At 42.4% G+C, this 24,363-nt stretch overlaps 1 protein-coding gene across 1 annotated transcript in view; it reads left to right on the top strand.

Moving 5' to 3' along the window:
* Positions 1-9,611: 9,611 nt before the first annotated feature.
* The window catches only part of LOC149313271 (kyphoscoliosis peptidase-like), a 29,773-nt gene continuing 15,021 nt past the window's right edge, over positions 9,612-24,363 (top strand). The window contains exon 1 of the mRNA XM_089527266.1: positions 9,612-9,650. Within this exon, the coding sequence (XP_089383392.1) occupies positions 9,612-9,650 (39 nt within the window). The remainder of the gene's footprint in view (positions 9,651-24,363) is intronic.

Here is a 24,363-nt window from a genome sequence, read left to right on the forward strand (position 1 = left end):
TGATTTTTTTTTTAAGTGCTTCTTTTAGCTGCTTGAGGGCATTAATGCAATTTTTAAAAAAAATTAAACCCTTTGTACTGTGCTGTTTCTTGGGGGAAATGGTTTCTTTAAACATGTGCCTTGCACTCAGAATTGGGATTGTGGTGGAATGGGGTGGCATGGTTGGAGGGTGCGGCAGGTTGGCAAGCGGTCACCTAGCCCAGGTGGTCACCACAGAAGGTTATCTCCCTTGTACGTATCCACATCTGGCAAGGGCAGTATCGCCATTCTTTTTCCATTTTAATGTTGGCATGTAGATATCCACACATCTGCATAAAGCATCGTGGACCTTCTCAAATCAGCACTGAAACTTACGGTATAGGTTCACTTTATAGCAGGGTGAGAGAAATGGATTTGAATCAAACACATAGAATTTAGCAAAGTAGTTAGAAACACAAGAGTAGAAAGGGTTATATAATCATATGCTATAATTAGATTACATATATAGATAGTTTAGAACCACATATATACATATATACTACTATAACCAATACATCTAATGGGATTGAATAAAGGTCTGCTAAGGCCCTTTTACTGAAAGGAAATTTTATAAAAATATAAGTTAGTAACAGAAATAGTTTTTAGATAAGCTTTTTATATTATGCTCACCAGTAAGAAGACTCCAGACTAGGTCCATGGTTCAGATGATTTTTAATGCGTGCACTAATGCAGGGGAACAAAGCAGGGAATAGTCCTAGATAACACTGAGTTAGTTTGGCACTCCAACAACCAGACTTTCCCTATCAGTCTGTTATTAAGGCTCCTTTGTTCTCTGGAGGAGTTTGGGACCTTGAGCATCTTTGACTCCCTTCTGCATTCCATCATCTACAAAAAAGGCCTCCTTCTACCAAACATTAATGCCAAAGCTTGCTTACTGTTGTTATTGTTATTCCATGGACTGTGCCTTACTGTTTAGACAGTACATTTCCTTGACCCTTACATTAATATTTTTGGCTATATTAAGACTATTAAAATGACTAATATACTGTTTATTCTCACTAATTGACAAGAATATTTTTTATAAAAGGGTGACTTAAAGCCAAAGGTCACAAAAATTTCTAACTGAGCATGCGTAATGGGGGGGGGGGGGGGGTGATGGATATTAGAACACACCTATGAATCTATAATGACTAATTTAAATGGTCATGAGATGTATGATATGGGTTTCTACTAATACAAAGGATGAACACTTAATAAAATTATACTTTTAAATTACAGTCAGCCCTCCATATCCATGGATTCAAGCCTCCACAGCTTGAAAAAGATTTTAAAAACATATCAGTTCCAAAAAGCAAACCCTTATTTTGCCATTTTATATAAGGGACGTTATTTCACTATGCCATTGCATTAAATAGGACTTGAGCATCCACAGATTTTGGTATTCACAGGGGATTGTGGAACTAGGGATGCCATATCCCGGTGGCCCCGGGACAATTCCGCTTTTGGGGGGCCCGTCCAGGTCTGGTTTGGCCCCCACCCATGCCTTGTTCCTGGTTCGGGGCCCACTCCTGCGGCCATTGCCGGTGCCGCTAATGCGGCTGGCTGCGGCGCCAACCCACCTCCTCCTCCTCTTCGTGTGGGCAGCGCCAACCCACCTCCTCCTCCGGCTCCATCTTCCTCCTCTTCCTCGGCGGCAGCAGCGCCACCGCCACTGCGCCTTCAGTGTCAGGGCTTGCCTGCCCGCGCACATGCGCGGGGCTCCAAAACAGGAGCTCGTCCCTTGCTTTGGCCAGCCAGCCATTGGCCCGTGAAGGGGGGAGGAGGAGCGGGAGGAGGAGGAAGAGGGGGAGGAGGAGGACGAAAGGTGAGTCAGTGGCCATTAGGTCTGCCTTGGGTTTTTTGGGGTTTTTAATTATTTTTAAAAAATATCAAATATTTATTTTATTTTTCTATTAATTTTTATTATTTCTTGTTTTTTATTTTATTAATTTTTATTATTGCTTTTTTATTTATTTTTTCATGATTTTTATTATTAAATATATACACCCCTGTCTTGATTTTTATTTTTTTGTCTAGGAATAATGCCAAAATGTCCTCCGTTTTGATCATGCCTTAGAAACATGCATTTAGAATAACATTTTTTAAAAATCATCAATTTTTTGTGCATGTCCTCCATTTTTATAAAAACGTGTCCTACATTCAAAAATGTCCTACATTTGTCTACATTTGTCCTGGTTTGGAGCTCCTGACTTATGGCAACCCTATGTGGAACCAAACCCGAGCGGATACCAAGGGCCCACTGTACAGTATCATATGCACAGCCTAAATATATTTACATATACAATTACATATAGTTGCATTTGCTTAAAGTTACAATTTGGTAATATGTTTTTAAAGTCTTTTTAATATATATATATAAATTTAAAAATGACATTTTAAATTTTAATTCTAGGGGGAAAAACCCCTAGGGCATCTCCTTTCTCCTCCCATTGAGCCTCACCCCATTCATACCACCTCTTCAGCATTTTAAAGGGATGCAAGCCATGCCACAGATATTTTCTGCCTAAAGGCATATGTTTTTGGGAGAAGTGGTGTCACTCCTCTTAAGGTGTCACCTGGTGCAGTCTGCATCCCCCCCCCTACATTCCTAGTGACCCCACTGCTATGGGGCACAGAAACATTTCTCTCTTGGGAACATGACAGTACCAGAACCATCTGTGTGCGCAATGCTGCCATTGTACTGAAGGTTCTGGAGCATTTGTTCTAGTTGCATCATTGGCAATCCGTTTTTGTTTCCCTCACTTCTCCTCCTCCCCTGGGTTAGTAAAGCAGGCCTCACGAGTGCAGAAATGGCAATATGGCACAATGAACCACGCCGGAGGAGACAAACGGCATGACGTCTCTTAACTGGCCTAATTTAGACAAGCTCCAGAAGTTCTCAGTCTCAAAATCTCAATTACTTTGGCAGAAACGAAAAAATGCATCTGTCAAAAAAGAAGAAAGGAAGGCATGGCTCTGAGCAATGGAGACATAACAAAAACAAAAGTTGCTGCAGATGGGCAGAGTCCAGCTCTTCAGATGTTGTTGGACTCAGTACTTCCCAGCCTTCCTCACTGACAGCTGTGCTGGCTGGAGATGTTCATAGAATCGTAGGATTATAGAGCTGAACAAGAACCCAATCCAACCCCTGCCATGCAGGAACTCACAATCAAAGCTTCTTCGAGAGATGGCCAACCAGCCTCTGTTTAAAGACCTCCAACAAAGGAGACTCCGCCACTTTCTGAGGAAGTTTGTTCCACTGTCAAACAGCCCTTACTGTCAGGAAGTTCCTCCTAATGTTGAGCTGGAATCTCTTTTCCTGGATCTTGCATCCATCACTCCATGTCCTGGTCTCTGAAGCAGGAGAAGAAAAGCTTGCTCCATCCTCAATGTGACACCCTTTCAAATACTTAAGCAGGGCTTTCATATCCCCTCTTAACCATCTCTTCTCCAGGCTAAACATACCCAGCTCCCTAAGTCGCTCCTCATAGGGCCTTATGGTTTCCAGACTCTTCACCATTTTGCTTGCCCTCATCTGAACATGCTCCAGTTTCTCAACACCCTTCTTGAACTGGAGTGACCAGAACTGGACACAATATTCCAGGTGAGGCCTCACCAAAGCAGAACAGAGTGGCAATATTACTTCCCTTAATCTAGCTACCATACCTCTGTTAATGCAGACTGGAATCACATTGGCTTTTTAGCTGCCGTATCACAATGCTGACTCAGGTTTAACTTGTAGTTTACCAGGACTCCTAGACCCCTTTCACATAGACTGTGGTCAAGCCAGGTGTCCCCCATCCTATATTTATGCATTTCATTTTTTTCTGATGGCTGTTGCAATCCCACTGCATCTGGAGGGCTGTTCTTTGCCTCACCCCTGCTTTTTGAAATGTCTCATTCATGGAGGTGTGCACATTTGTAAACCCCACATTGTGTGGGGACATGTACTTTGGAGGTTTTTCCATCTTCTTCAGGGTTAACACATTTGATATGGGTGGGGTAAGTGTAGTCCCCAAGCCCCCAAAATATTCCCTGGAAGCTCTCCAGACCATTCTGGTTTAATTCACCCACCCCAAAAAACCTTCCAAAATGGTATAGTTGAAGTTCATCCAAAATGGCAGCCTGGAGTGATGTTGCACCACTTCTAATGAACTCTGAATACATGGGTGCTAAGCGGGTCATGGAAGGAAAAAATTGGCCACTAAAGCTATCAGATCCTACCTAATCTTGGAGGCTAAGCAGGGTCAACCGTGGTTAGTACTTGGATAGGAGAGCACCAACCAGATACAGTGGTACCCCGGGATACGAATTGATCGCGTTACGAAATTTCCGGGGTACGAAAAAGTTAGATTGGAAAAAACTGTTCCGGGTAACGAAAGATTTTTCGGGTTACGAAAATCATTTCGGCGCGTTTCGGCGCGAAATTCAAATCCGAAGCGCGGCTAGCGGCTTTCCAGCGCTAACGGAAAGCCTTTTCGGGTTGCGAAATGTATCGGGTTACGAACGGCGCCGCGGAACGAATTAATTTCGTAACCCGAGGTAGCACTGTACTGCAGGCTATATTTCAGAAGAAAGAACCATGCAGCAACACATAACTAAAACTCTGTGCAGCCCTCTTGGATCAGGGTAACTAAAACCAAATTCCTAAAAGGTTGCCATCCAATGCATGTTTAAAACCTCCACAGATGGAGACAATCCACCATTCTCCGAGGCAATCCATTCCACTGCCAAAAAACTCTTACAGATTTTTAAAAATGCTCTCCTTGATGTTTAAGCCATTGCCATCCTCTGAGGCTGAGAGAGTGTGACTTACCCAGGGTCACCTAGTGGGTGTCTAACCCTCCCCTCTGAAGAAAGCTGCCAAGAAAAACCCAAGGAAACAGAGTCGCCATAATCTGGAAACGACTCGAAGGCACACAACAACAAACCAAAAACGTTTAGGCATGGCGAACCCCATCTTGACAAATATTGAATTCAGTCCTATTAGTCCCTCTCCTCTGGCATGTTAAAGCCACATATATAACGTAAAAGCTTATCAAGGAAGCTTTAGAGCATGTTCCAAAATGCTCACTGCAACCGGATTACATTAACTTGCACCCACCCACCTTCACAGTGAATATTTTTCATTATTCAGACTTGAAATATTATATCCCTGAATGCAAGAATGTGATCATGCACGCTTCCCTCTCATCTTACTTTTTGAAATCATATCCACTCACACCTCAACTGATCCAACAAATGGCATGACATTTTGCAAACCTTTCCAAGCATGGGTTCTTCTGAGCACGTTGGTGGATATGCTAGCAGCTCCGTCGAAAATCCTAAGTACCTGACTGCAAACCTCCAGGTATTTTCTCCCCAGAACTGTTACACCTGTCTTCTGTGCAGAGTTGTTTTGGAAGGAGCAAGTGAGTGGTACCTCTCTTGAAGTGAACCAAGGCATTGTCCTTCCAATGACAACAGAATTGAGCCCAGACTTTGGGTTCTTCTTGCGCAGGAAGATGAAAACGGCGTTTGGTGATCTAAGGAGGCTTCACGGAGCCAATAGAATGATCTCAAGTCACGTCATAACATGGGATGCTTTTGTGTGTATTCATGAAAGCAGCTACGCAATATAACCTGACCTTCTGTTCCCAACTGCACCTTTCACAAAGGAATGGGATGCTTCAATGAGCTCTTTGTTTTCAGCACCTTCACTCCCCCGAACTTGTTCTTCACGGGGAACAATATGCACAAATAACATTTTAAAATCCCAAAGAGGAAAAGGAAATGTAGAAATGAAGGTGAGCTGTGCCGGATCAGACCCAGAGGTCATCTGCTATAGCATCTTCCTTCCTACATTGGTCAGCAAGATGCCCCAGTGATGCACAAACACAATCTGAGGCGGTGTTCATAATGAAGGCTATTGTGGTTCCTCAGCCTGCTGTGTCTGAATATGGAGGGTCCATTTAGCTCCAGGATGGGCAACATGTGGCCCTGGGGACACATCTGACTCCCAAGGCTGTTTCTGTGACCTTTGACTCCTCCAGATTTCCTAGACTGTCCTTTTTCTGACCATGAAAAAAGCCTTGAGAAGGAGCTATTCATCTTTGAAATAGAATAATAGAAGCTGAGAGTTGGTAGGGACCAGAAGGGCCATGCAATCCAACCCCCTGCCATGCAAGAATACACAACGCCTGGTTTAAGTAATTGAGGGGGTGTCATATTGGGGATGGAGCAAGCTTGTTTTCTGCTACTCTAGAGAATAGGACCCGGAACAATGGAAAAGAAATTTCACTTAAACATTAGGAAGAACTTCCTGACAGTAAGAGCTGTTCCCTCGGCGAGTGGTGGAGTCTCCTTCTTTGGAGGTCTTAAAACAGAGGCTGGATGGCCATCTGTTGAGGATGTTTTGATTGAGAGTTCCTGCATGGCAGGGGTTGGACTGGATGGCCCTTGGGGTCTCTTCCAACCCTATGATTCCATGATCCTAGGCAATGGCCACCCAACCTCTGTTTAAAGACCTCCGAAGAAAGACAGCTCTTTTCCACCTTCCAAGGCGGTCTGTTCCACAGCTGTACAGCTCTTACAGTCAATAAGCTCCAATGTTTAGGTGGAGTCTCTTTTCTTGTTGTTTTAATCCATTGGCTCATGTTCCAGTCTCTGCAGCAGCAAAAAGCAAGTTTCCTCCATCTTCTACATAACATCCCTACAGATATTTAAAGATGGCTGTTACGTCACCTCTCAGTCTTCTGGTCTCCAGGCTAGACATATCCAGCTCCCAAGTAATTCCTCATTAGGCTTTGTTCCTAGACCTTTGATCATCTTGGCTGTGCTTCTCTGGACACAGTTGGAAATCTGGACACTGTTGGAAAGGTTATAAATCAAAGGACAATGCCATCCGGAGGGAACACCTTTTGATTTAGGATGTCGTGTTTATTGTTTGGTCAGTTTCCCACTTCTCTGATCCTCCTTCCCCCTGGAAAACATAATCAAAATTCCTGGGAAACTGCCCCAAGAAGTTTTTTGTGGGTTTTTTGGACCAAGTGGCCATGTTCTACAAGTGTCTATCTTCTGAAGATGCCAGCCACAGATGCAGGAGAAACGTCAGGAATACATTCTTCTAGAACATGGCCACATAGCCTGAAAAACCCACAAAAAACTATGGATGCTGGCCATGAAAGCCTTCAACTTCACATTGCTCCAAGAAGCTTTCACCCTATCTAAATGGCTGTTTGGGCTGTCTCATATGAAACCAAGGAGACACTCTGTCAGATTTCAGGTAGACTCCTCAGTATCACTAGCCAACTCACTGCCCAGGTAGCAATCTGGGACCATCCACTCTGCAGCTGTTCCCCCGACTGGAAACCCTAGTCTCTGCACCTGGTGATGCATTGCCTTACCTTTCGAAGTGCTATCCAATGCTACCTTTGGCATTGTTAGTTCTGTAGTGGAGTCTCCTTCCCTGGAGGCCTTTAAAGAGAGGCTGGATGGCCATCTGTCAATGGGGATGCTTGGATTGAGATTTCCTGCATGGCAGAAGGGGCTTGGACTGGATGGCCCTTGGGGTCTCTTCCAACTCTACGATTCTATGATTCTATGTATAAATAAAACTCCATTTGGGCCTGGCATTCTGGAGTTCTAGTAATCTGGAACAGTTATGCACAGTGGCATCACAAGGATTAGTGTCACCCAGTGTGGTACCTCACAGTGTCACAACCCCATTGACCTCTCCCCATACCACACTTATGCAGAATCCTGAGTAATGTCTTTGGTACTAATTTACTCATAAATCGTAGTTTCCCATATATCACTCAATATCCTGGTAATTGGTGTGTGGGGGTTTGGTTAATTTTTAAATGCCTTTATTAAATTATTTTAACATTTATACAAACAATGTTGTGTATGCCCCATCCCTACTCCCCATTCCCCCCTCCCTCACGGCTGGAAATAGTTGTGACATAAAACAACCAGCAAAATTAAAGATTATACCTTTAAATTGCAATATCATACACACAGAATAAATGTGTTTAGGTAGACGTAGTTTCACGTGGTTAAAATGAAAATTTGGTGAAATGTGATGTTTCTATAAAAAAATATCTTTCAAAAATTTGAAAATTAAAAATTAACAAAATAAATTTTGAAAATTTTAATTTTAGGTTTAAAAACAAACAAACAAACTGGGGCCTCTCCTTTCTCCTCACATTGAGCTTCACCCCAGTCGCATTTCTGCAGCGTTTTAAAGAGATACTGGCAAATGTCACAGCTTTTTTCTGCCCAAATGCCAATGTCTGAGGAGCAGAGGTGTCACCCCTTTTAGGGTGTCACCTGGTGCGGACCGTACCCCCTGAATCCCCTTAGTGACACCATTGGTTATACATAGGCTGAAGTTCCCAGCTTTTAAATTACCAGAAACTCATTCACTGCTTCCTATTGAGCTAAATAAATTCCTCTTTGGAAGTCAATTGTGGTGCCTTCCCCTGGAATCTAAGCAATTTGAGTAACACTTCTTTCTTTCTTTCTTTCTTTCTTTCTTTCTTTCTTTCTTTCTTTCTCTGGCTTTTTCTGCACAGTAATGCGATGGAACCAGCAGGTCAGAACATCTTGCAACGCAGGGCACAGTTTGCATCTCAGCATGACAACAGATTGTGTGTCTGACTCATCTTGCAACCTTTGGATCCATGCGCTCCCTTGACTTTGCATCTCAAATACTGCAGGGCTTTGGACCAGACCTTAGTGCTGAACTTCACCCCATTGTTCTATACTCTAGCAGAAAAACAACAAAACCATCATCTTAACACTGCACTGGCCAGCTAGGATTTTTGTTCAATGGTTAACTCTGCCTTGTTCCTTTGATATAATGTTCCTTTTTAAAACTGTGCTTTATTCATTGTTCCTTTTTTTTGTGTGTGTGATTATAGGATATGTAGCAGCTGAGAAACAGTTATGAACTATTTCTCTCCCCAAAAAATTGCCTTCTGTAATTTTCCAGTTTTTCAAACCGAATAAAAAGAGGCAATACAACTTAAAATCAAGCCCCACCCCAAATGTTGTTGGGTCTTCTCTGAAGATGCCAGCCACAGATGCTGGCGAAACATCAGGAATAAACTCTTCTAGAACATGGCCACATAACCCCCAAAACCCACTAAAAACTATGGATGCCGGCCATGAAAGCCATCTACATCACAATCTAGGAACAGTTGTGTGATCTAGGGTTGATACCACAGAGAAGGTCATAGAATCCTAAGAGTCAGAAGGGATTCCAAAAACCCTTTAATATAATCCCCAGGCAGACACACTAGCAGCATCTGCACTGCAGAAATAATCCAGAGGACAACAGTTGTTCCCCGTTTGATTGCTTGTTGCCATATAATAAACATCACAACTTATTATTATTATTATTAGCTTTATTTATTAAAACAACAAATTAAAAACATCATAAGAAACAAGTTAAAACAGCAAATATCCAATATTGGGTCAAGCATCAGAACAACCAGGACACAATCTGCATGCTGAGGTTCCCAATCTAGCAAAGGAATCCACAAACTTAGATGCAATTTCCATGCATCCGTCCATACATTTATTTAATTTATACCCCACTTTGTTCTAACATGGAGCCCCAGGTGGCTCACAACATGGAACGTAACAAGGTACGTCTAAAACATAATGACATAAAAATAAAAACTATGAAATGAACTACTATATTAAAACCAAAAACTACAGCGGGTCCTTGATATCTGCCAAGGTTTAGTTCCAAGCCCCCTGTGGATACCAAAATCTGTGGATGCTCAAGTCCCATGAAATACAGTGGCACAGTAAAAATAATGGTCTCTTATATCAAATTTGAGCAATGAACTATGACTCTGGAGATCAGGGTTCAAATCCTGTCTTGGACATGGAAACCCATTGGGTGACCCTGGGCAAGTCACACTCTCTCAGCCTCAGAGGATGGCAATGGCAAAGCCCCCTCTGAACGAATCTGACAAACAAAACCCGACTATAGGTTAAGTTTTGACTCGCCATAAGTTGGAGATGGCTTGAAGCCACACAGGGACAAGAACAACACATAAAACGGCAAGATGAAATTTGCTTTTTACAATATATAATCTTTAAAATATTTGCAAGCCATGGATGACTGAATCCATTGATAAGAAATCCGTGGATACGGAGGGCCAGTGTTATATGCCTCGTGCTTTATTATTTTTTATTTTAAAGAATTAAAATAGCATTTAGAGATAGATTTTATGATCCGTCTGACACACAGCTAGCTATACACAGGCCTGAGCAATGAGTGGAATGCAGAAACATAATGGCATTTAATGAATGGCCGCTAAGCATTAAGGGTTTTTTAACGGAGGAATCGGTTGTGCGAGTGGCAAAACTATAGGCTGCGTTCCATGGTATTTCACTTCTTTTGACAGATGGTAGCCAAGTCTCTGAAGACTGCAATTCCATAGGTAACATTTCAGAAGACAAAAGAGAAAACCAAGCACCTTACGTTGCTGCGTAGAGATCATTGTTCAAGAACAGCTCTCACCAATAGCCTTGGAGTGCTGCCAAGGTCTGCCGAAGCTCTGCTTCTGTTTTCTTTTGTCACACAACTGTCTTTCAGAACCAGGCATAGTGACACAAGGCTCTGATGTATCTCATAATAAGTTTCTAATAGACACAACCAATCTGTTAGGAATGGTGAAAGTGCCAAAGGAGGAGGCATTTGCCCTTCCTAGATAGTGCAACCCAGATTTTGGGCAGAAGTACATCATCGTTTCAAATCGCTTTGTGGATGTGAACAATTGCTAACATGCAGAATCCTTTACTCTGTGCCACCTATTCTTCCAGAGCTAGAAAGCCTTTCTGTCCATGGAACTTGTTTACAGATTTTCAGTCATGTCACTCAGGTTTGCATCTCTACTCCAGGCAACCAGGTCGGTGCTAATGCGTGAACTTTACCACCCCTTCTACCTCCGCTTTCGGGTGCAGATGCAAAGAGGATTTGTGGCTGAGGTTCCTGGCCTTGGGTTGGAAACCAGTCTGATGGCAGAGAGCAGAGAGGGCTTTTCTTGAACTCTCAGCCACTGGCTGCAGACTGTAAATTGTATAATGAAGAGAACAAACTAAGGGAGAGCGTCAATGCTCCAGCAAATAAAAGGCTTTATTTTCTTCAGAAAAGGTGGCGTGTTTTTGGAGAAGGTGGCATTGCTTAGTTGGTGATACCGATCTTTTCAATAGAGATGGGCTATATGTTAATGGGAAATAGGTTTTAATAGAAAAACATGTAAAAGTGATCCAGCCAAAATGTCCAAGAACTAAGGGTGGAAAGAATGTGTGTAGCTAATGTTTTAAATGGTTGGAAAATGTATATCTCAAATGTTGGGGAACACAGCTGAGGAGACTCCTTGTTTGGGGAGAATTTTCACAATTTGGGAATTAATTTGTGCAAAATTTGCACACACACCCCTCCAAAAATAAAACATCAAACATATTCTGCATCGATATCAAACCTTCTGCACAGAAATTGCTGTTTAGTTTTTCCTTTTAAAAAGCCTATGCAAATTTTGTACAGAAGCCATCCCTAACTATTGCGTTTTCTGTGAAGGAAATAGTTTTCTGCATATAAAATTGTATATGTATGCAATAATATTTCTATTTCTTCTTCTTCTGTTCTCCTCCTCCTCCTCCTCCTCTTAATGGATCATTATTTAAATAGATACCCAGAGGCCTTGCCAGTCAACCACAGAACAATACACAGATTAACATGGAAATCTCTTCCTCTCATCCAACAGTGTGTGTATATGTGTGTGTGTGTGTGTGTGTGTGTGTGTGTGTGTGTGTGTGTGTATATATATATATATATATATATATATATATATACATACATACACACCATTCTCTTCCATGCCAGCCACAGATGCTGGTGAAATGTCAGGAATAAACTCTTCTAGAACATGGCCTCATAGCCTGAAAAATGCACAAAAACCTATGGATGCTGGCTATGAAAGCGTTTGACTTCCCAAGGGAGTTGTTTGTTTTGCAATAAAGGAGGTGTTGTTGTTGTTGTTGTTGTTGTTTTTAAATAAACTTTTGAAATCTCCCCAGAGCAGTAAGCTGTGAAGGACGGCAAAGAATTTCCCAGAAGATAGGTATATAAATTAATGGCAGAATCACATGGAAGACAAAGCGACAGGATTCCTGGTCCTAAAGAGGATGCTGCTATTGCCTTGGCAACCAGGGAACAGCGCAAATAGTGCTCTCCAGAGGTTTGGTGCCCAGAGGGACTCCTCCTGGAAGGGAGCAAAAGCCTGCACAGAGTAAACAAGGCAGTCATGGAGGTCTGTAAACATCACTTTGGCTCTGGGCTTAAGCTGCCTGCTGAGGCTGTTTTGCAAAGCATTGGTGTTAAAGTGTTAACATCACAACAAACCTAAGGGACTTCAATTTCTTCAGACTTAAGTTACCTTGGTGGATGTATTCTACAGAAGAAAAACAAAGCGGGGGCAAAGCAAGAGCCAGGAAATAATAAATGCAAGGGAAAAGGAGGTATGGGTACATCAGAGCCTATACCTTGGAAACCTTACATCTGTGGAGGGGGATTACCATTTCCAAGCTCAGCTCCATCCTACAATTTAGAGGTCCTCCTTCTTGTATTCCAACTCTCAGATTCTCCCTTGGCAGCTATGCTTCTTGAGGATTTTGGGAATTGAAGTCCAAAGGAAGTAAAATTGCCAGGCTTAGCTTGATCCTACTTTGGATTTAAACACTTAGGAACAAAGCAGAAGAGACAGACATCCCCAAAATCCCCCACAATAAGACAAGAGTTGAAGGGGTTACTAAATCTAACTCTAAATGTCCCTTTATTCATAGAGGGCCCTAACCCTAGCTGCCTCAGAGAGAAATGTATTTAGATTTATTTAGATTTATTTAAATTTAGCAACTTTGAGAGTGACTTTCAGGCATTCGTCTTCCAATAAGAATTTTACATGAAAAAGATCTGATCTTCCATTCATCTTACTCGATAACGGGTGGATTTTGGCTTGTTGGATTTGGTTGTAAAAATTACAGTATACTAAAATATGTTGCATAGACTCTACTTTTGAGTTACTATATGGGCATCTTCTTCTGGTGTAAGGAATGCCGGCAAATGTACCACAAAATAGTTCTATGGAATATACATGGCATCTAGCCTTGGAGAGGGAGGAAAATCAATCTTTGCTTAGAGACAGGTTCAGCAAATAATTTGAAAGGGCCATCATAATGTATATGCATGATACTAGGGAACAAGAGATATAAGATTGCCAGTGCAATTTGCGAAAAAAAGTCTTAATTTGACAGACTTTGGGTCAATAACTGAACCCGGGTTAGAAAGAAGAGATGAGGAGAGACCAATAAATGCCGCTTTCTTCGCCGTACACTTGGATCAGGAGCCATCGTATTTCTCTTGTGCCATTAAGAAGACCTGAGCCCTCACCAACACTGTAACCTCCATCCATCACTTGAGGGGAAACCACTAAGTTCGAATAGATAAGGGACTTTCTCCCGCTTCCAGCAATAAGACACAATTAGGAATGCAGTTTGGAAAGTGAACAAAGCTCTCTTTTCTCAATGTCTGGTTCTCCACTATCTAGGCCTCTAGCAACTCTTCCTGGGCCCAGTTTATTCTAGGTTTGGCTGTATTCTGTCCCATCATTACTCTATATGCGTGTCTGTGCATACACTCCTTCATTCCTTCCCTCCTTTCAGATGTCAAGAAAGAAGATTGCAGCCACAAGGTCAACTCCAAAGGCAGTTTTCTTAAGGCGCTGTCCAGCAGCCTCACTTCATCCCCAATTTGATCATTTTGTGATCCGCCAACAGCTTTTTGGCTGAGATGCAAGAAGCAAATTCTTCTCAGCTCTGTATGCCTTGAAGCCCCAAGACACTCTGCTCTTTATATTGTTTGCATCTTAATTTTCTTTCCTTTAAAAAAAAGCAACAGGAAGAATGGTTACCGAAGTGATATGACGCGATGGAAACAGACAAGCTAACCCCATTAATTAAAGACAAAGGTTTAGATCTTCAAATTTCTAGAAGAAAGGTGGGGAGTGGCAGTGATTTTTGGGACTTAAAAAGATACAGTCAGCCCTCCATATCCACAGGTTTTTTGTCCACGGATTCAAGCATCCATGGCTTGGGAATATTTTAAAAATATATAAATTCCAAAAAGCAAACCTTGGTTTTGCCATTTTATATAAGGGACACCATTTTACTGTGCCATTGTTTATAACGGGACTTGAGCATCCATGGATTTGGTATCCACAAAGGGTCTTGGAACCAAGCTCCAGCGATGCCAAGGTCCCTCTGTATATAAGTTAACAGCTTTAAATGATGTAGAACTGCACAGATTTATCTTAGAAGGAGAATGGAAATTACAGTATTAATTTACAAGTTACATGTAGATATGACATATCCAAGGAAAGCTGTGTTGGCCATGTAGCAAAGTACAATAACAGCCAAAATGCACAAAACATTAATACCTTTATTGGCCAACCAAAATGCACAGAATAAATCTTTCAGGCTTTCGAAGCTCCACTGGCTTCTTCATCAGGAAAGGGGTTAAAAATCATACATGAGATAAAAAAATATGATGACTAACTTCATCATATTTTTCTTTCTCCTGCATGATTTTTAACCCCTTGCCTGATGAAGAAGCCTTCAAAACCTTGCAGCACGTATTTTGTGCATTTTGGTTGAATCAATAAAGGTATCACTGTTTTGTGGGTTTGGGATATAAATGTAAGTATTATATAAGTATATATTTATGTTTAAATCTAGAAGTAGAAAAGACAATAAAACAGCTGTTTTAAAAATGACACAAATCAAGATCAAAGTTGACCATTAAAATGAGATGATCAGTATATTCAGATATGTAATAGCACCCAATAAACCTCTCATTTAATTCCAGACCAGGTTAAACACTTAAGGCTTTAGGACAGGGACTGGGAATCATGAGGATCTGTTGCTTTGTTGATCTGCAACCGCTAGCATTTCTCCCCATTGCCTGTGCTAGCTAAGGCTGATGGGAGTTGCAGTCTGTTAACATCCAAAAGTCATGTCAGTTTTTCACCTTATCTGTCACAGCTTAATGTTGTGGAATCTGTAGTTTCATGATGCATTTAGCCTTCTTTATCAGAGAGCTCTGTCGCCACAATAAACTACAAATCCCAGGATTACATAGGATGGGGCCAAGACTGTTAAAGTGGTGTCAAACCACATTAATTCTGCAGGGCATCCGCAGCTCAGGTGCAATGCTTATGTTTAACTGAACCCAGCTTTGTAAAATTTTCAAACTTGCACAAACAGATTTATTTATTTATTTTGCGGGAGTGTTTTGTTCCGTTGTTGTTGTTGTTGTTTTGGAACATGTCTGGAGCGCCATAGATCTTCGTAATGAGCTGATTAACCCTGGTCCCATTTCAGGCCCTTTCCCCTCAAGACAGGATTATGGCCTCCATTAGCCGTACCCAAATTTGGAAGGGTTTGTCATGCGTTTGGGAGATGCAGCCGTGGCTCGCTGTAATTCGATTTGTCTTTGAGTTAAAGGCAATTGGATAGGGGGGCTGGAAATATAAACAGTCAGAGAAAGGGGCTGAGTAACAGGAAGCCTGGTCCTATTTTTTAAAAAAATTAAAAAAATTGTATAAAATTACCTTTAGACTATGTGCATGAGCTATATATATTAAACCTAAACGAATGTTGTGTTTAGACTTGGATCCCATCTCCAAGATGTCTCATTATGTACTGGATGTATATGCAAAATGGAACAACCAGATCCAAAACACCTCAGGTCCCAGTCATTTTGGATATTTTGGATAACCTCTGCTGAGGAGCTTTAGGTGTGATTTTCAAACAGTGTTCACTTGTGAATGGCACCACTTTTTAAAAATGAGTTGATGGTCAGGGATCTTTGGGGCTGGACAAGAGCTCCAGGGGATTCAAATGATGGTTTTCCCCTTGTAGGGTCAGCCATCCCAACCAACCCAACTTGTAGTGTTGCCCAGTGTGTGTACATGGGATATTGAGTCCAAGCTCTTGTCCAGTGCAAGATCTTCAGCTGAAGCATCCTCAGCAGGTAATTGCCCAAGCTTTTCCTGAAGATGTCCAGACAAGGAGACTCCATCACCTCTTGTTTTTTAGTACGACTATCCAAATAATCTCACTCACACATTTCGGGTTTATTGTTCACACTATGGAACCGCATCTCTGTGCATCTCTGGAAGTTCGATTGCTCACACCTGCAAATAAAGATGGAGTTGACAATGCGGACATATTTGAAGCACTTCAAAGGCATGCGGAGTTTTATCCCAGTTTATTCACCTGACAATGCAAATCTAGGAAAAAACCTGAGATGGTTTATCCCAGGTTAAGTGGGGGTTTTGGCAGCCCACCTGAAAACTTAATCAGATGCATTATAAATGCACATGAACAACAAAGATTCAACCCACATTCTACCAGGACTATTTTCACCATCTGAAGAACCCCCTTGACATTTGAGCAATGAGACCAATTGCCTAGAGAAGTGGTGAGGTCTCTTCTCTGGACATCTTCAGAAAGAGGCTGGACAACTACCTGCTGGGGATGTTTTGGCTGGAGATCCTACACTGAGCAAGGGGTTGAACTCAATGGTTCATGAGGACCCTTCCAACTCTATAATTCTATGAGAAAACAAGCAGAGTTTAGTTGTTTGAACATTGGATTATGAATCTGGAGATCAGGGTTTGATTCCTCACTCAGTCATAGAAACACATTGGGTGACCATGGGTGAGTCACACATTCTCAGCCCCAGAAAACCTCTTAATAGGTTCTCCTCAGGGTTGCCATAAGTTGGAAACTACAGTAGGTCCTTGTTATCCGCTGGGGTTTGGTTCCTGGACACACCGTGGATACCAAAATCCATGGATGCTCAAGTGCCATTAAACACTATGGTTAGGGAAATGGTGTCCCTTATCTAAAATAGCAAAATCAAGGTTTGCTATTTGGAATGTATATCTTTTGGGAATATTAGCAAGCTGTGGATGCTTGAATCTGTGGATTAAAAAAAATCCATGGATACAGAGGGCCTGCTGTACTTGAACACAGGCTCCAAGAATGGTCCTGTGATTCCAGTCCCCGTCATGGCTTTTGCAAAGGAGTGGGGAGGAGTGGACCATTTCTTTTCTTCCCTTCATAGCTGACAAAAAATATTGGTGCCACTGGGCTCCCTGTGAAGTTTACTTCTTCTGCAAGGTTTCTTCTAAAGAATGTTTTGAGCAACTGGAAATAATTTGGCAGAGCTTTTGAGAAGCAAGAGGGAAGGAGAGTTAGGTGGGAAAGAGAAAAGCAACCGTGATGCTGATGTGGTTTCCATGACAACCAGCCTAAAAAGATGTCTACCTCTCCTTCTCTTAAAAGGAACTTCTATTCAGAAACTGGGAGGGCATCCAAAGGATCCAGCCAAACCGCGTAGAAGAACCCGCCTCTCTTCTGATGCTCACGATTTGCCTCCTCCAGCTGTCTGGCTGTGATTACTTTAAACTCCGGCTTGATTGGAAATTAATTGTTGCAACAATCAAGTAACTGCAGTAAATCTCTTCCCTTTCAAGACAGGTATTAAATCAAACCGAGAGGCAACAGTCTCCACGCTGAGCTTCATTAAAATGGGATTGCAGTATCTGGGGATGCCAACGGGCACGGTGCCATCCCGCCACTGATGTGTTTTGGAACTCACCCTGGAGGGCATCCCAGCTGCAAAGCCCATCTCCAAATCTGGTCTCTGCTGTCCTGGAGAGCGATCATGACCTGGGCACACACAGCCAGTGTCCACTGCTAGCTATAACACACAGACAGCACAGCCATTTGTCTTGTACTGGCTAACTTCAGTTCAGAAATCCAAGCCTCAGTCGGAAATCTATGTCTTTTCTACTTCTTTTCTTTTCTTTTTAAATGGATAGCCAAGAGGCTACATCATATGTAAAGCTATAATGAGAGAATTCTATGATCATAGTTACATCCAATAAGGTCACCTTCCCAAAATCTACTGTTCCAACCTGGCATTGCCCTGATTGAAGGATTTCTGGGGCACTTGGGATCAGAGCACTGGGAGATGGCATCTGCAGTGCTCTCCCGCATATGGGACACACTGAGAACAGGCAGCTGGAAAGACCCCTTAGGGCCCTGCCACAACTGCTTGTCTCGAGGTGCCCCATGACCTGGAGAAAGCGTAAGACATTATTTCCCATTATTTCTGTTTATTCTTCTTGTTGTTGTGCCTCCATCTCATTTTTGACTTATGGTGACCTTAAGGCAAACCTATCATAGGGTTTTCTTAGCAAATTTTGTTCAGAGGGGGTTTGCCTCTAAAGCTGAGAGACTATGGCTTGCCCAAGATCATCCAGTGGCTTTGCGTGGTTCAATGGGGATTTGAACCCTGGTCTCCAGAGTCCTAGTCCAATACTCAAACCACTACGCCACACTGGCTCAAGCTATATTCCGGATTGAATCCAATGCAACTTTAATCATGAATTTTAAACATGAATGTTATATTTAATTATCATTCTACATATAGTAATATAAATATTGCATAGATTATTTTATTTATTTATTTATTTATTTATTTATTTATTTATTTATTTATATCCCACCTTTTCCCGAAGGAATCAAGGCAGTTTACAAGACAAAGAAAGCAATAAAATACAATAAGCATAAATATACAATTAAAAATAATCCCATACTCTAGCCCTCATCCCAATCATAAATCTCAATATGGGTATTTTATGCAGTTTAATATGTGTTTTACCTATGCTGTAACCCACCTTGAGCCGTGAGGAGAGGCGGGTTAGAAATAAAATTATTATTGTTGTTGTTGTTGTTGTTGTTATTATTATTATCTTCACCCATGTCTTTCTCTTGGTTTCGCAGTTGTCTACTTCAGACTCTGGAAGAATCTGTACTTGTTTTTATTTCTATTATTTTATTTGTATTTGTAAACTGTCTTATATCTCAGTTCTTAGGAAGAGAAGAGATATAAATTCAATCAATCAGCTGTTCGATCAAATGGGTGACAAGTCCCCAAAGCACTTATCCTGTTACGTCTTCCCTTGATTTTGATCACAAGCCAATGTCATCTGTCTCCAATTCACATTTATTTTTCAAGAAGTCCCAGAATCAGATTGGTTTTTCTCCAAGATCAGTTCTCATTCTCATTCCTGTTGGCACCTAAGATTGGATGTGGCAACGGCGAGAGAAAGAAATACCTTGGAGACCGCTAATGAATTGTTTGGTTCTGGATGGGATTCACTTGGAATTTGTGCTTGAGACTCTGAGGCAAAACTCCATCCTTCCCAGATGAATGGAGCAGAAAACTTATTTGAAGCACACAAACTGAAAAGAGCAACAGACAGAACGGGATAGTGCTCAATGTATATTATTACTTGCCATGGTAACTCCGACAGGCGAATGGGGATGTAATTCTTCCCTAATTTTCTTCTTGAAGGAATCATTAAGTACTTTTAACAACTTTCTTCTTGCAGTGAGTTTTCAATTCAGGGCTTATTCTGCAGAAATTCACATGTGGTGTTTTTGTGCAGAAAGCAGAAACGCCTGCGCAGGAAACTTAATTTTGTCCACAAAAAACAACACTTTTCTGCACAGAAAATTCAGTTCCCTGCTCAAAACAACCATGTGCTAATTTTACATAGAATGAGTATCTAGAATAAGTAAAATGGTGAAGTTTTTGGCAGTCCAATTTCTTTTTAGGCTGCATCTGCATTGCAGAAATAATCCAAGCTGACACCACTTTAACTGCCGTAGTTCAATCCTATGGAATTCTGGAAACTGAAGTTTTGTGAGACATTGACTGCCAGAGAGCTCTGGTGCCACAATGAACTACAGTTCCCAGAATTTCATAGCACTGAGCCATGGACATTAAAGTAGTGGTGACCTGGATTGTTTCTGCAGTGCGGATGCAGCTGAGAAACACATTTTGGGGAGGAATATTTTCAAATACACTTCCCATCCCTAAAGACCAGTTTATCCTGTGTCTTCCCAAAGAAGAACAGCAGGAGCAGAGTAAAGAAGAAATGAAGAGGAAGAATTCTACTAGGTTCTGACCTCTCCATGACATAAAACACCAGTTACATGAAATATTTTTCTTTTCTAATGAGAGGAGAAAACAGGAGTGGACGCGGTGCCAAGATGTCTGCCTGGGCTGGAAAATGTAATAAGGAGTCGAGAAATGGCTTGGCTCTTTTATTAGCCGATTGTCACGGAACCGGAGTCCTGTGCCGGCTGGGAACAGGGTGGGGTGGCTAACATGATAAGACTAAAAGGAACAGTTATTTCCAGGTGATCGCAAGAAAATCTGAGCCAGGTGACTGGAAAGGGCTCAAGGATATGCTAGAGATTGGTCCGGCCTCTGAAGAACTAGGGATGTAAATCTTTGGTGCAAATTCTGTTGGTGTCCTAGAAACATACAACAGGAAAAGAGATTCCACCTCAACATTAAGAAGAATTTCCTGATGGTAAGAACAGTTTGACAGTGGAAGATACTGCCTTGGAGAGTGGTGAAGTCTCCTTCTTTGGAGATTTTTAAACTGAGTTGCTGGATGGCCATCTATCTGAAGGGCTTTGACTGTGTTTTCCTGCATGGCAGAATGGGGCTGGACTGGATGGCCCTTGTCTCTTCCACCTCTAGGATTCTATGGAAGTGACCCCCCAAGGGCCATCCAGACTAACCCCATTCTGCCATGCAGGAAGACAAAATCAAAGCCTTCTCAATAGATGTCCATTCAGCCTCTGCTCAAAAACCTCCAAAGAAAGAGTCTCCGCCACTCTCCGAGGCACCATCTTCCAATGTCAGACAGCTCTTACTATCAAGTGGTTCTTCCCAATGTTTAGGTGGAATCTCTTTTCCTGTCTCACACATGTGGTTGGACATTTTTGTCCAATGTGGACACTTCACTTTTGTGGAAGCAGAGCTGGTCCCATGGTCCTATTGGGCACAGAGAGGAGCATGGATTCATAGAATCCTAGAGTTGGAAGAGACCTCAAGGGGCATCCAGTTCAATCCCATTCTGCCATGCAGGAAGACACGATCAAAGCATCCCTGACCAATGACCATCCAGCCTCTGTTTAAAAACCTCCAAAGAAGGAGACTCCACCACTGTCACATTGATCCAATGGGTCTACTTTACTTGGGGCTAGCAAAAGTGGGCTTGCTGCTGTTGTTAACTATCCTCAGGTCAACCTTGACCAATGGGGACCCTGGGGATGAGACATCTCCAAGACCCCTTGTCTTCCACTGCTTTGCTTTAGTCTTGTAGATTCAAGCCCATGACCTTCATGATTAAGTCTAGCCATCTGTGTGTGGTCTTCCTCTTTCTGCATCCCTCCACCTTTCCTAGCATTAGTGTCTTTTCCAATTATTCATGCCTCCTCACAATGTGGCCAAAGTACGACAGTCTCAGTCATCTTGGCGTCCAGGGAGATTTCAGGCTTGATCTGTTCTAGGACCCAATTGTTTGGCTTTTTGGGCATCCATGGTATCCTCAGCACTCTTCTCCAGCGCCACATCTTTTCCCCCCCAACACCACATCTTAAATGCATTAAGCTTCTTCTTATCTGCTTTCTTCGCTGTCCAGCTCTCATATCCATACATAGTGATGGGGAATACCATTCCAACTATAGTGCTCAGTGGTATATCTCTTTAGGATCTTCTGTAGCTCTTTCAAGGCTGCCCTTCCCCTTCCTAATCTTCTTCTTATCTCTTGACTAAACTACTAACTTTTGGTTCTTATGGCACACCAGAAGGCTGCAGCCACACCATGGTGGCTGCCATTTGGCAACCAGAAGTGAAGATGGATCACTTCTCTGCCTATTTTTTGGAGGGAGTTCGATCTTCTGGGAAGGAGAGCACCAAAAACAGCCCTGGATGGAAGTAACCCCTTGACAGAGACCTTGATGATCCACCACCGGTCAAAGTGCAGGTCGAAATGTAGTGAACCATTACAAGGGAGCTTCGTGTGTACAAATGCCTAGTGCATTTAACTTCATTTTTTTCTACCAGGGTTATTTTTGTACGCTCTCATCTAAGGTTACCCCTCCTGGAATTCCAAAATTGCTACCCTCAGGAACATTGACTCACCATGGAGATGTCAGATGCAAACACATTGAGTTCAGCAGGAGGACAACGGAGGGCATCCCAAGGCCAAATGGCACCCACTTTGCCTGACCTCAGTTGCTGCTGTCACTACTTGCTTCATTATTCCTCTTTGGCTCTTTCTCCTCCAGAAAAGCTGGATTCCACCCTCTGCCCTAACACTCATTTATATTGCCCCTGGGTGTCTGGCTTATTACACTTCTCATCTGTAGCTAAACAGTGAACATGGAGACTGAAAGAACCAGCAAAAAACACTGATAGCAGCTCTCACATCACCACCAAAATGAATTGGTACACACATCAGGATTGCCCAGACTTTTGTTGGGGTTTTGCAGATGCATACGTCTTTATCATGGTTCGTCATCTTATGTAACTTTACGTATAGTTGGACCTTTGTATCCATGGGAATTCTGTTCCAAACACCCTTGAGGATGGCACATACCATGCAACTTCAAGTCCTGTTCTCCTCAATGGCAACACAATGTGTGCATGGCTGCATTGGTGCAGCTGTGTGCATGCGCTGCCACTGAGGAGGATGTGGCAGGGCCACCTGCAGATGCTCTACTCCAGTGGTTCCCAAACTTTGGTCCTGCAAGTATTTTGGGCTTCAGTTCTCAGAAGCCCTAGCCAGCTTGGCCAACAGTCAGGAATTCTATGAGCTGAAATCCAAAACATCTGGAAGACCAAAGTTTGGGAACCACTGGTCTAATTCATCTGCAGATGCTCCAGTCCACGGATGGCAAGCCAACAGATACGAAGGGGCAACTGGATTTAGTGATGTAGCAGAAGTGCTAAGAAACACTGCTGCTGAATTGTGAAGATGTGTAACAGGACACTGGCAAGTCTCCCGATGCACATCTGCATTGCCTAGCTACCGTCCCGATGCACAATGGGACTGATGCACTTGCTGTTGTGTGATTTCAAGCTGTTTCTGACTTATGGTGACCCTAAGGAGAACCTATCATGAGGTTTTCCTGGCAGGATTTGTTCTGAGGAGGTTTGACATTGCCTTCCCCTGAGGCTGAGAGAATGTGACTTGCTCAGGGTCACCCAGTGGGTTTCATGGCCGAGTGGGGAATTGAACCCTGGTCTCCAGAGTTGTTGTCCAACACTCAAACTACTATGCCATGTGAAATGCCAACCTGTAAATGTGTGCAACTGTACAAAGGTTTGCATACAAACACCAAATCATCACCCCCAAAGGCGACAGTAGCATTTTCAGAAGATAATATAAACAAAGGAGCTACCTTTCCATGATGGTAACAATTGTGACCACCTGACCCAGGGGACCAGTCCCCAACGTGGCCCTAACATCCCCAATTCCATCACAATCCCAAGTCAGGTGTCAAACCACATTTAAAAAAACAAACTAGTCCTTCCCCAAAACAGCAGAATAAAATGATTTCCCCCCCTTTAAATTGACTTAAAGCTCTCAGGCATCAAAAGAAGCATGTTCCCGTTGGAACTGTGTGTTCCAACAGGACTGGGAATGAAGTAAGGGTGCATTATTTTGCCTGTGTAGATTCAGCCTGAGTCAAACGGCCCCAAATTTCTCATCTTTTTGAATGTTATCTCCCATTACAAACCAAAGGAACCTAGCTAACTCATGGACAACCTGTAAAGAACAGGATGCAGGAGCGCCATTGAATGCCATTGCCAACATTTCCAACATTAGATTGATCTTTCCCAAACTATTTATAGATCTCCAGCATAGTTATCTTGGCATTCACACACAGTCTCTAGGCCCTGGCTATTTTCCCCCAGCTCTGCATTAATTAGATTGACTAGTTGGCATATATTGGAGGATATTTTTCAAAGGAAAACTCTGAAACTATCAATATAGTAATCTTTTCATCTAGAAAAAAACCCTTAAATCAGCAGCAATTTTTTTTTTAGCCTATGCAAACTTTGTTTTACCTTGGCTAACCTTATGCCAAAGAAGGTGAGCTAAATTCCCTATTCTCAGTGATAGTAAAATGTGGGAGGAAATCAGCACCTCCGCATTTGAGTTAAATGGCAGCCAGCCTGTTGCCAGGTGTCCATCTTCACTGTCGAGATAAATGCATCTTTTTCTACTGAGTCATATCACCTCATATGTCCAAAGCACAACAGCCACAGTTGAGTCACTTTGGTTCCCAGGGAGAGTTCGGGTTTGATTTCTTCTTGGACCTATTGGTTTGTCTTTTTGGTAATCT

The sequence above is a fragment of the Sceloporus occidentalis genome, unplaced genomic scaffold, assembly GCF_023333645.1.
Source record: "Sceloporus occidentalis isolate IW3139 unplaced genomic scaffold, rSceOcc1.0.p SCAF_5, whole genome shotgun sequence".
Classification (NCBI taxonomy): domain Eukaryota; kingdom Metazoa; phylum Chordata; class Lepidosauria; order Squamata; family Phrynosomatidae; genus Sceloporus; species Sceloporus occidentalis.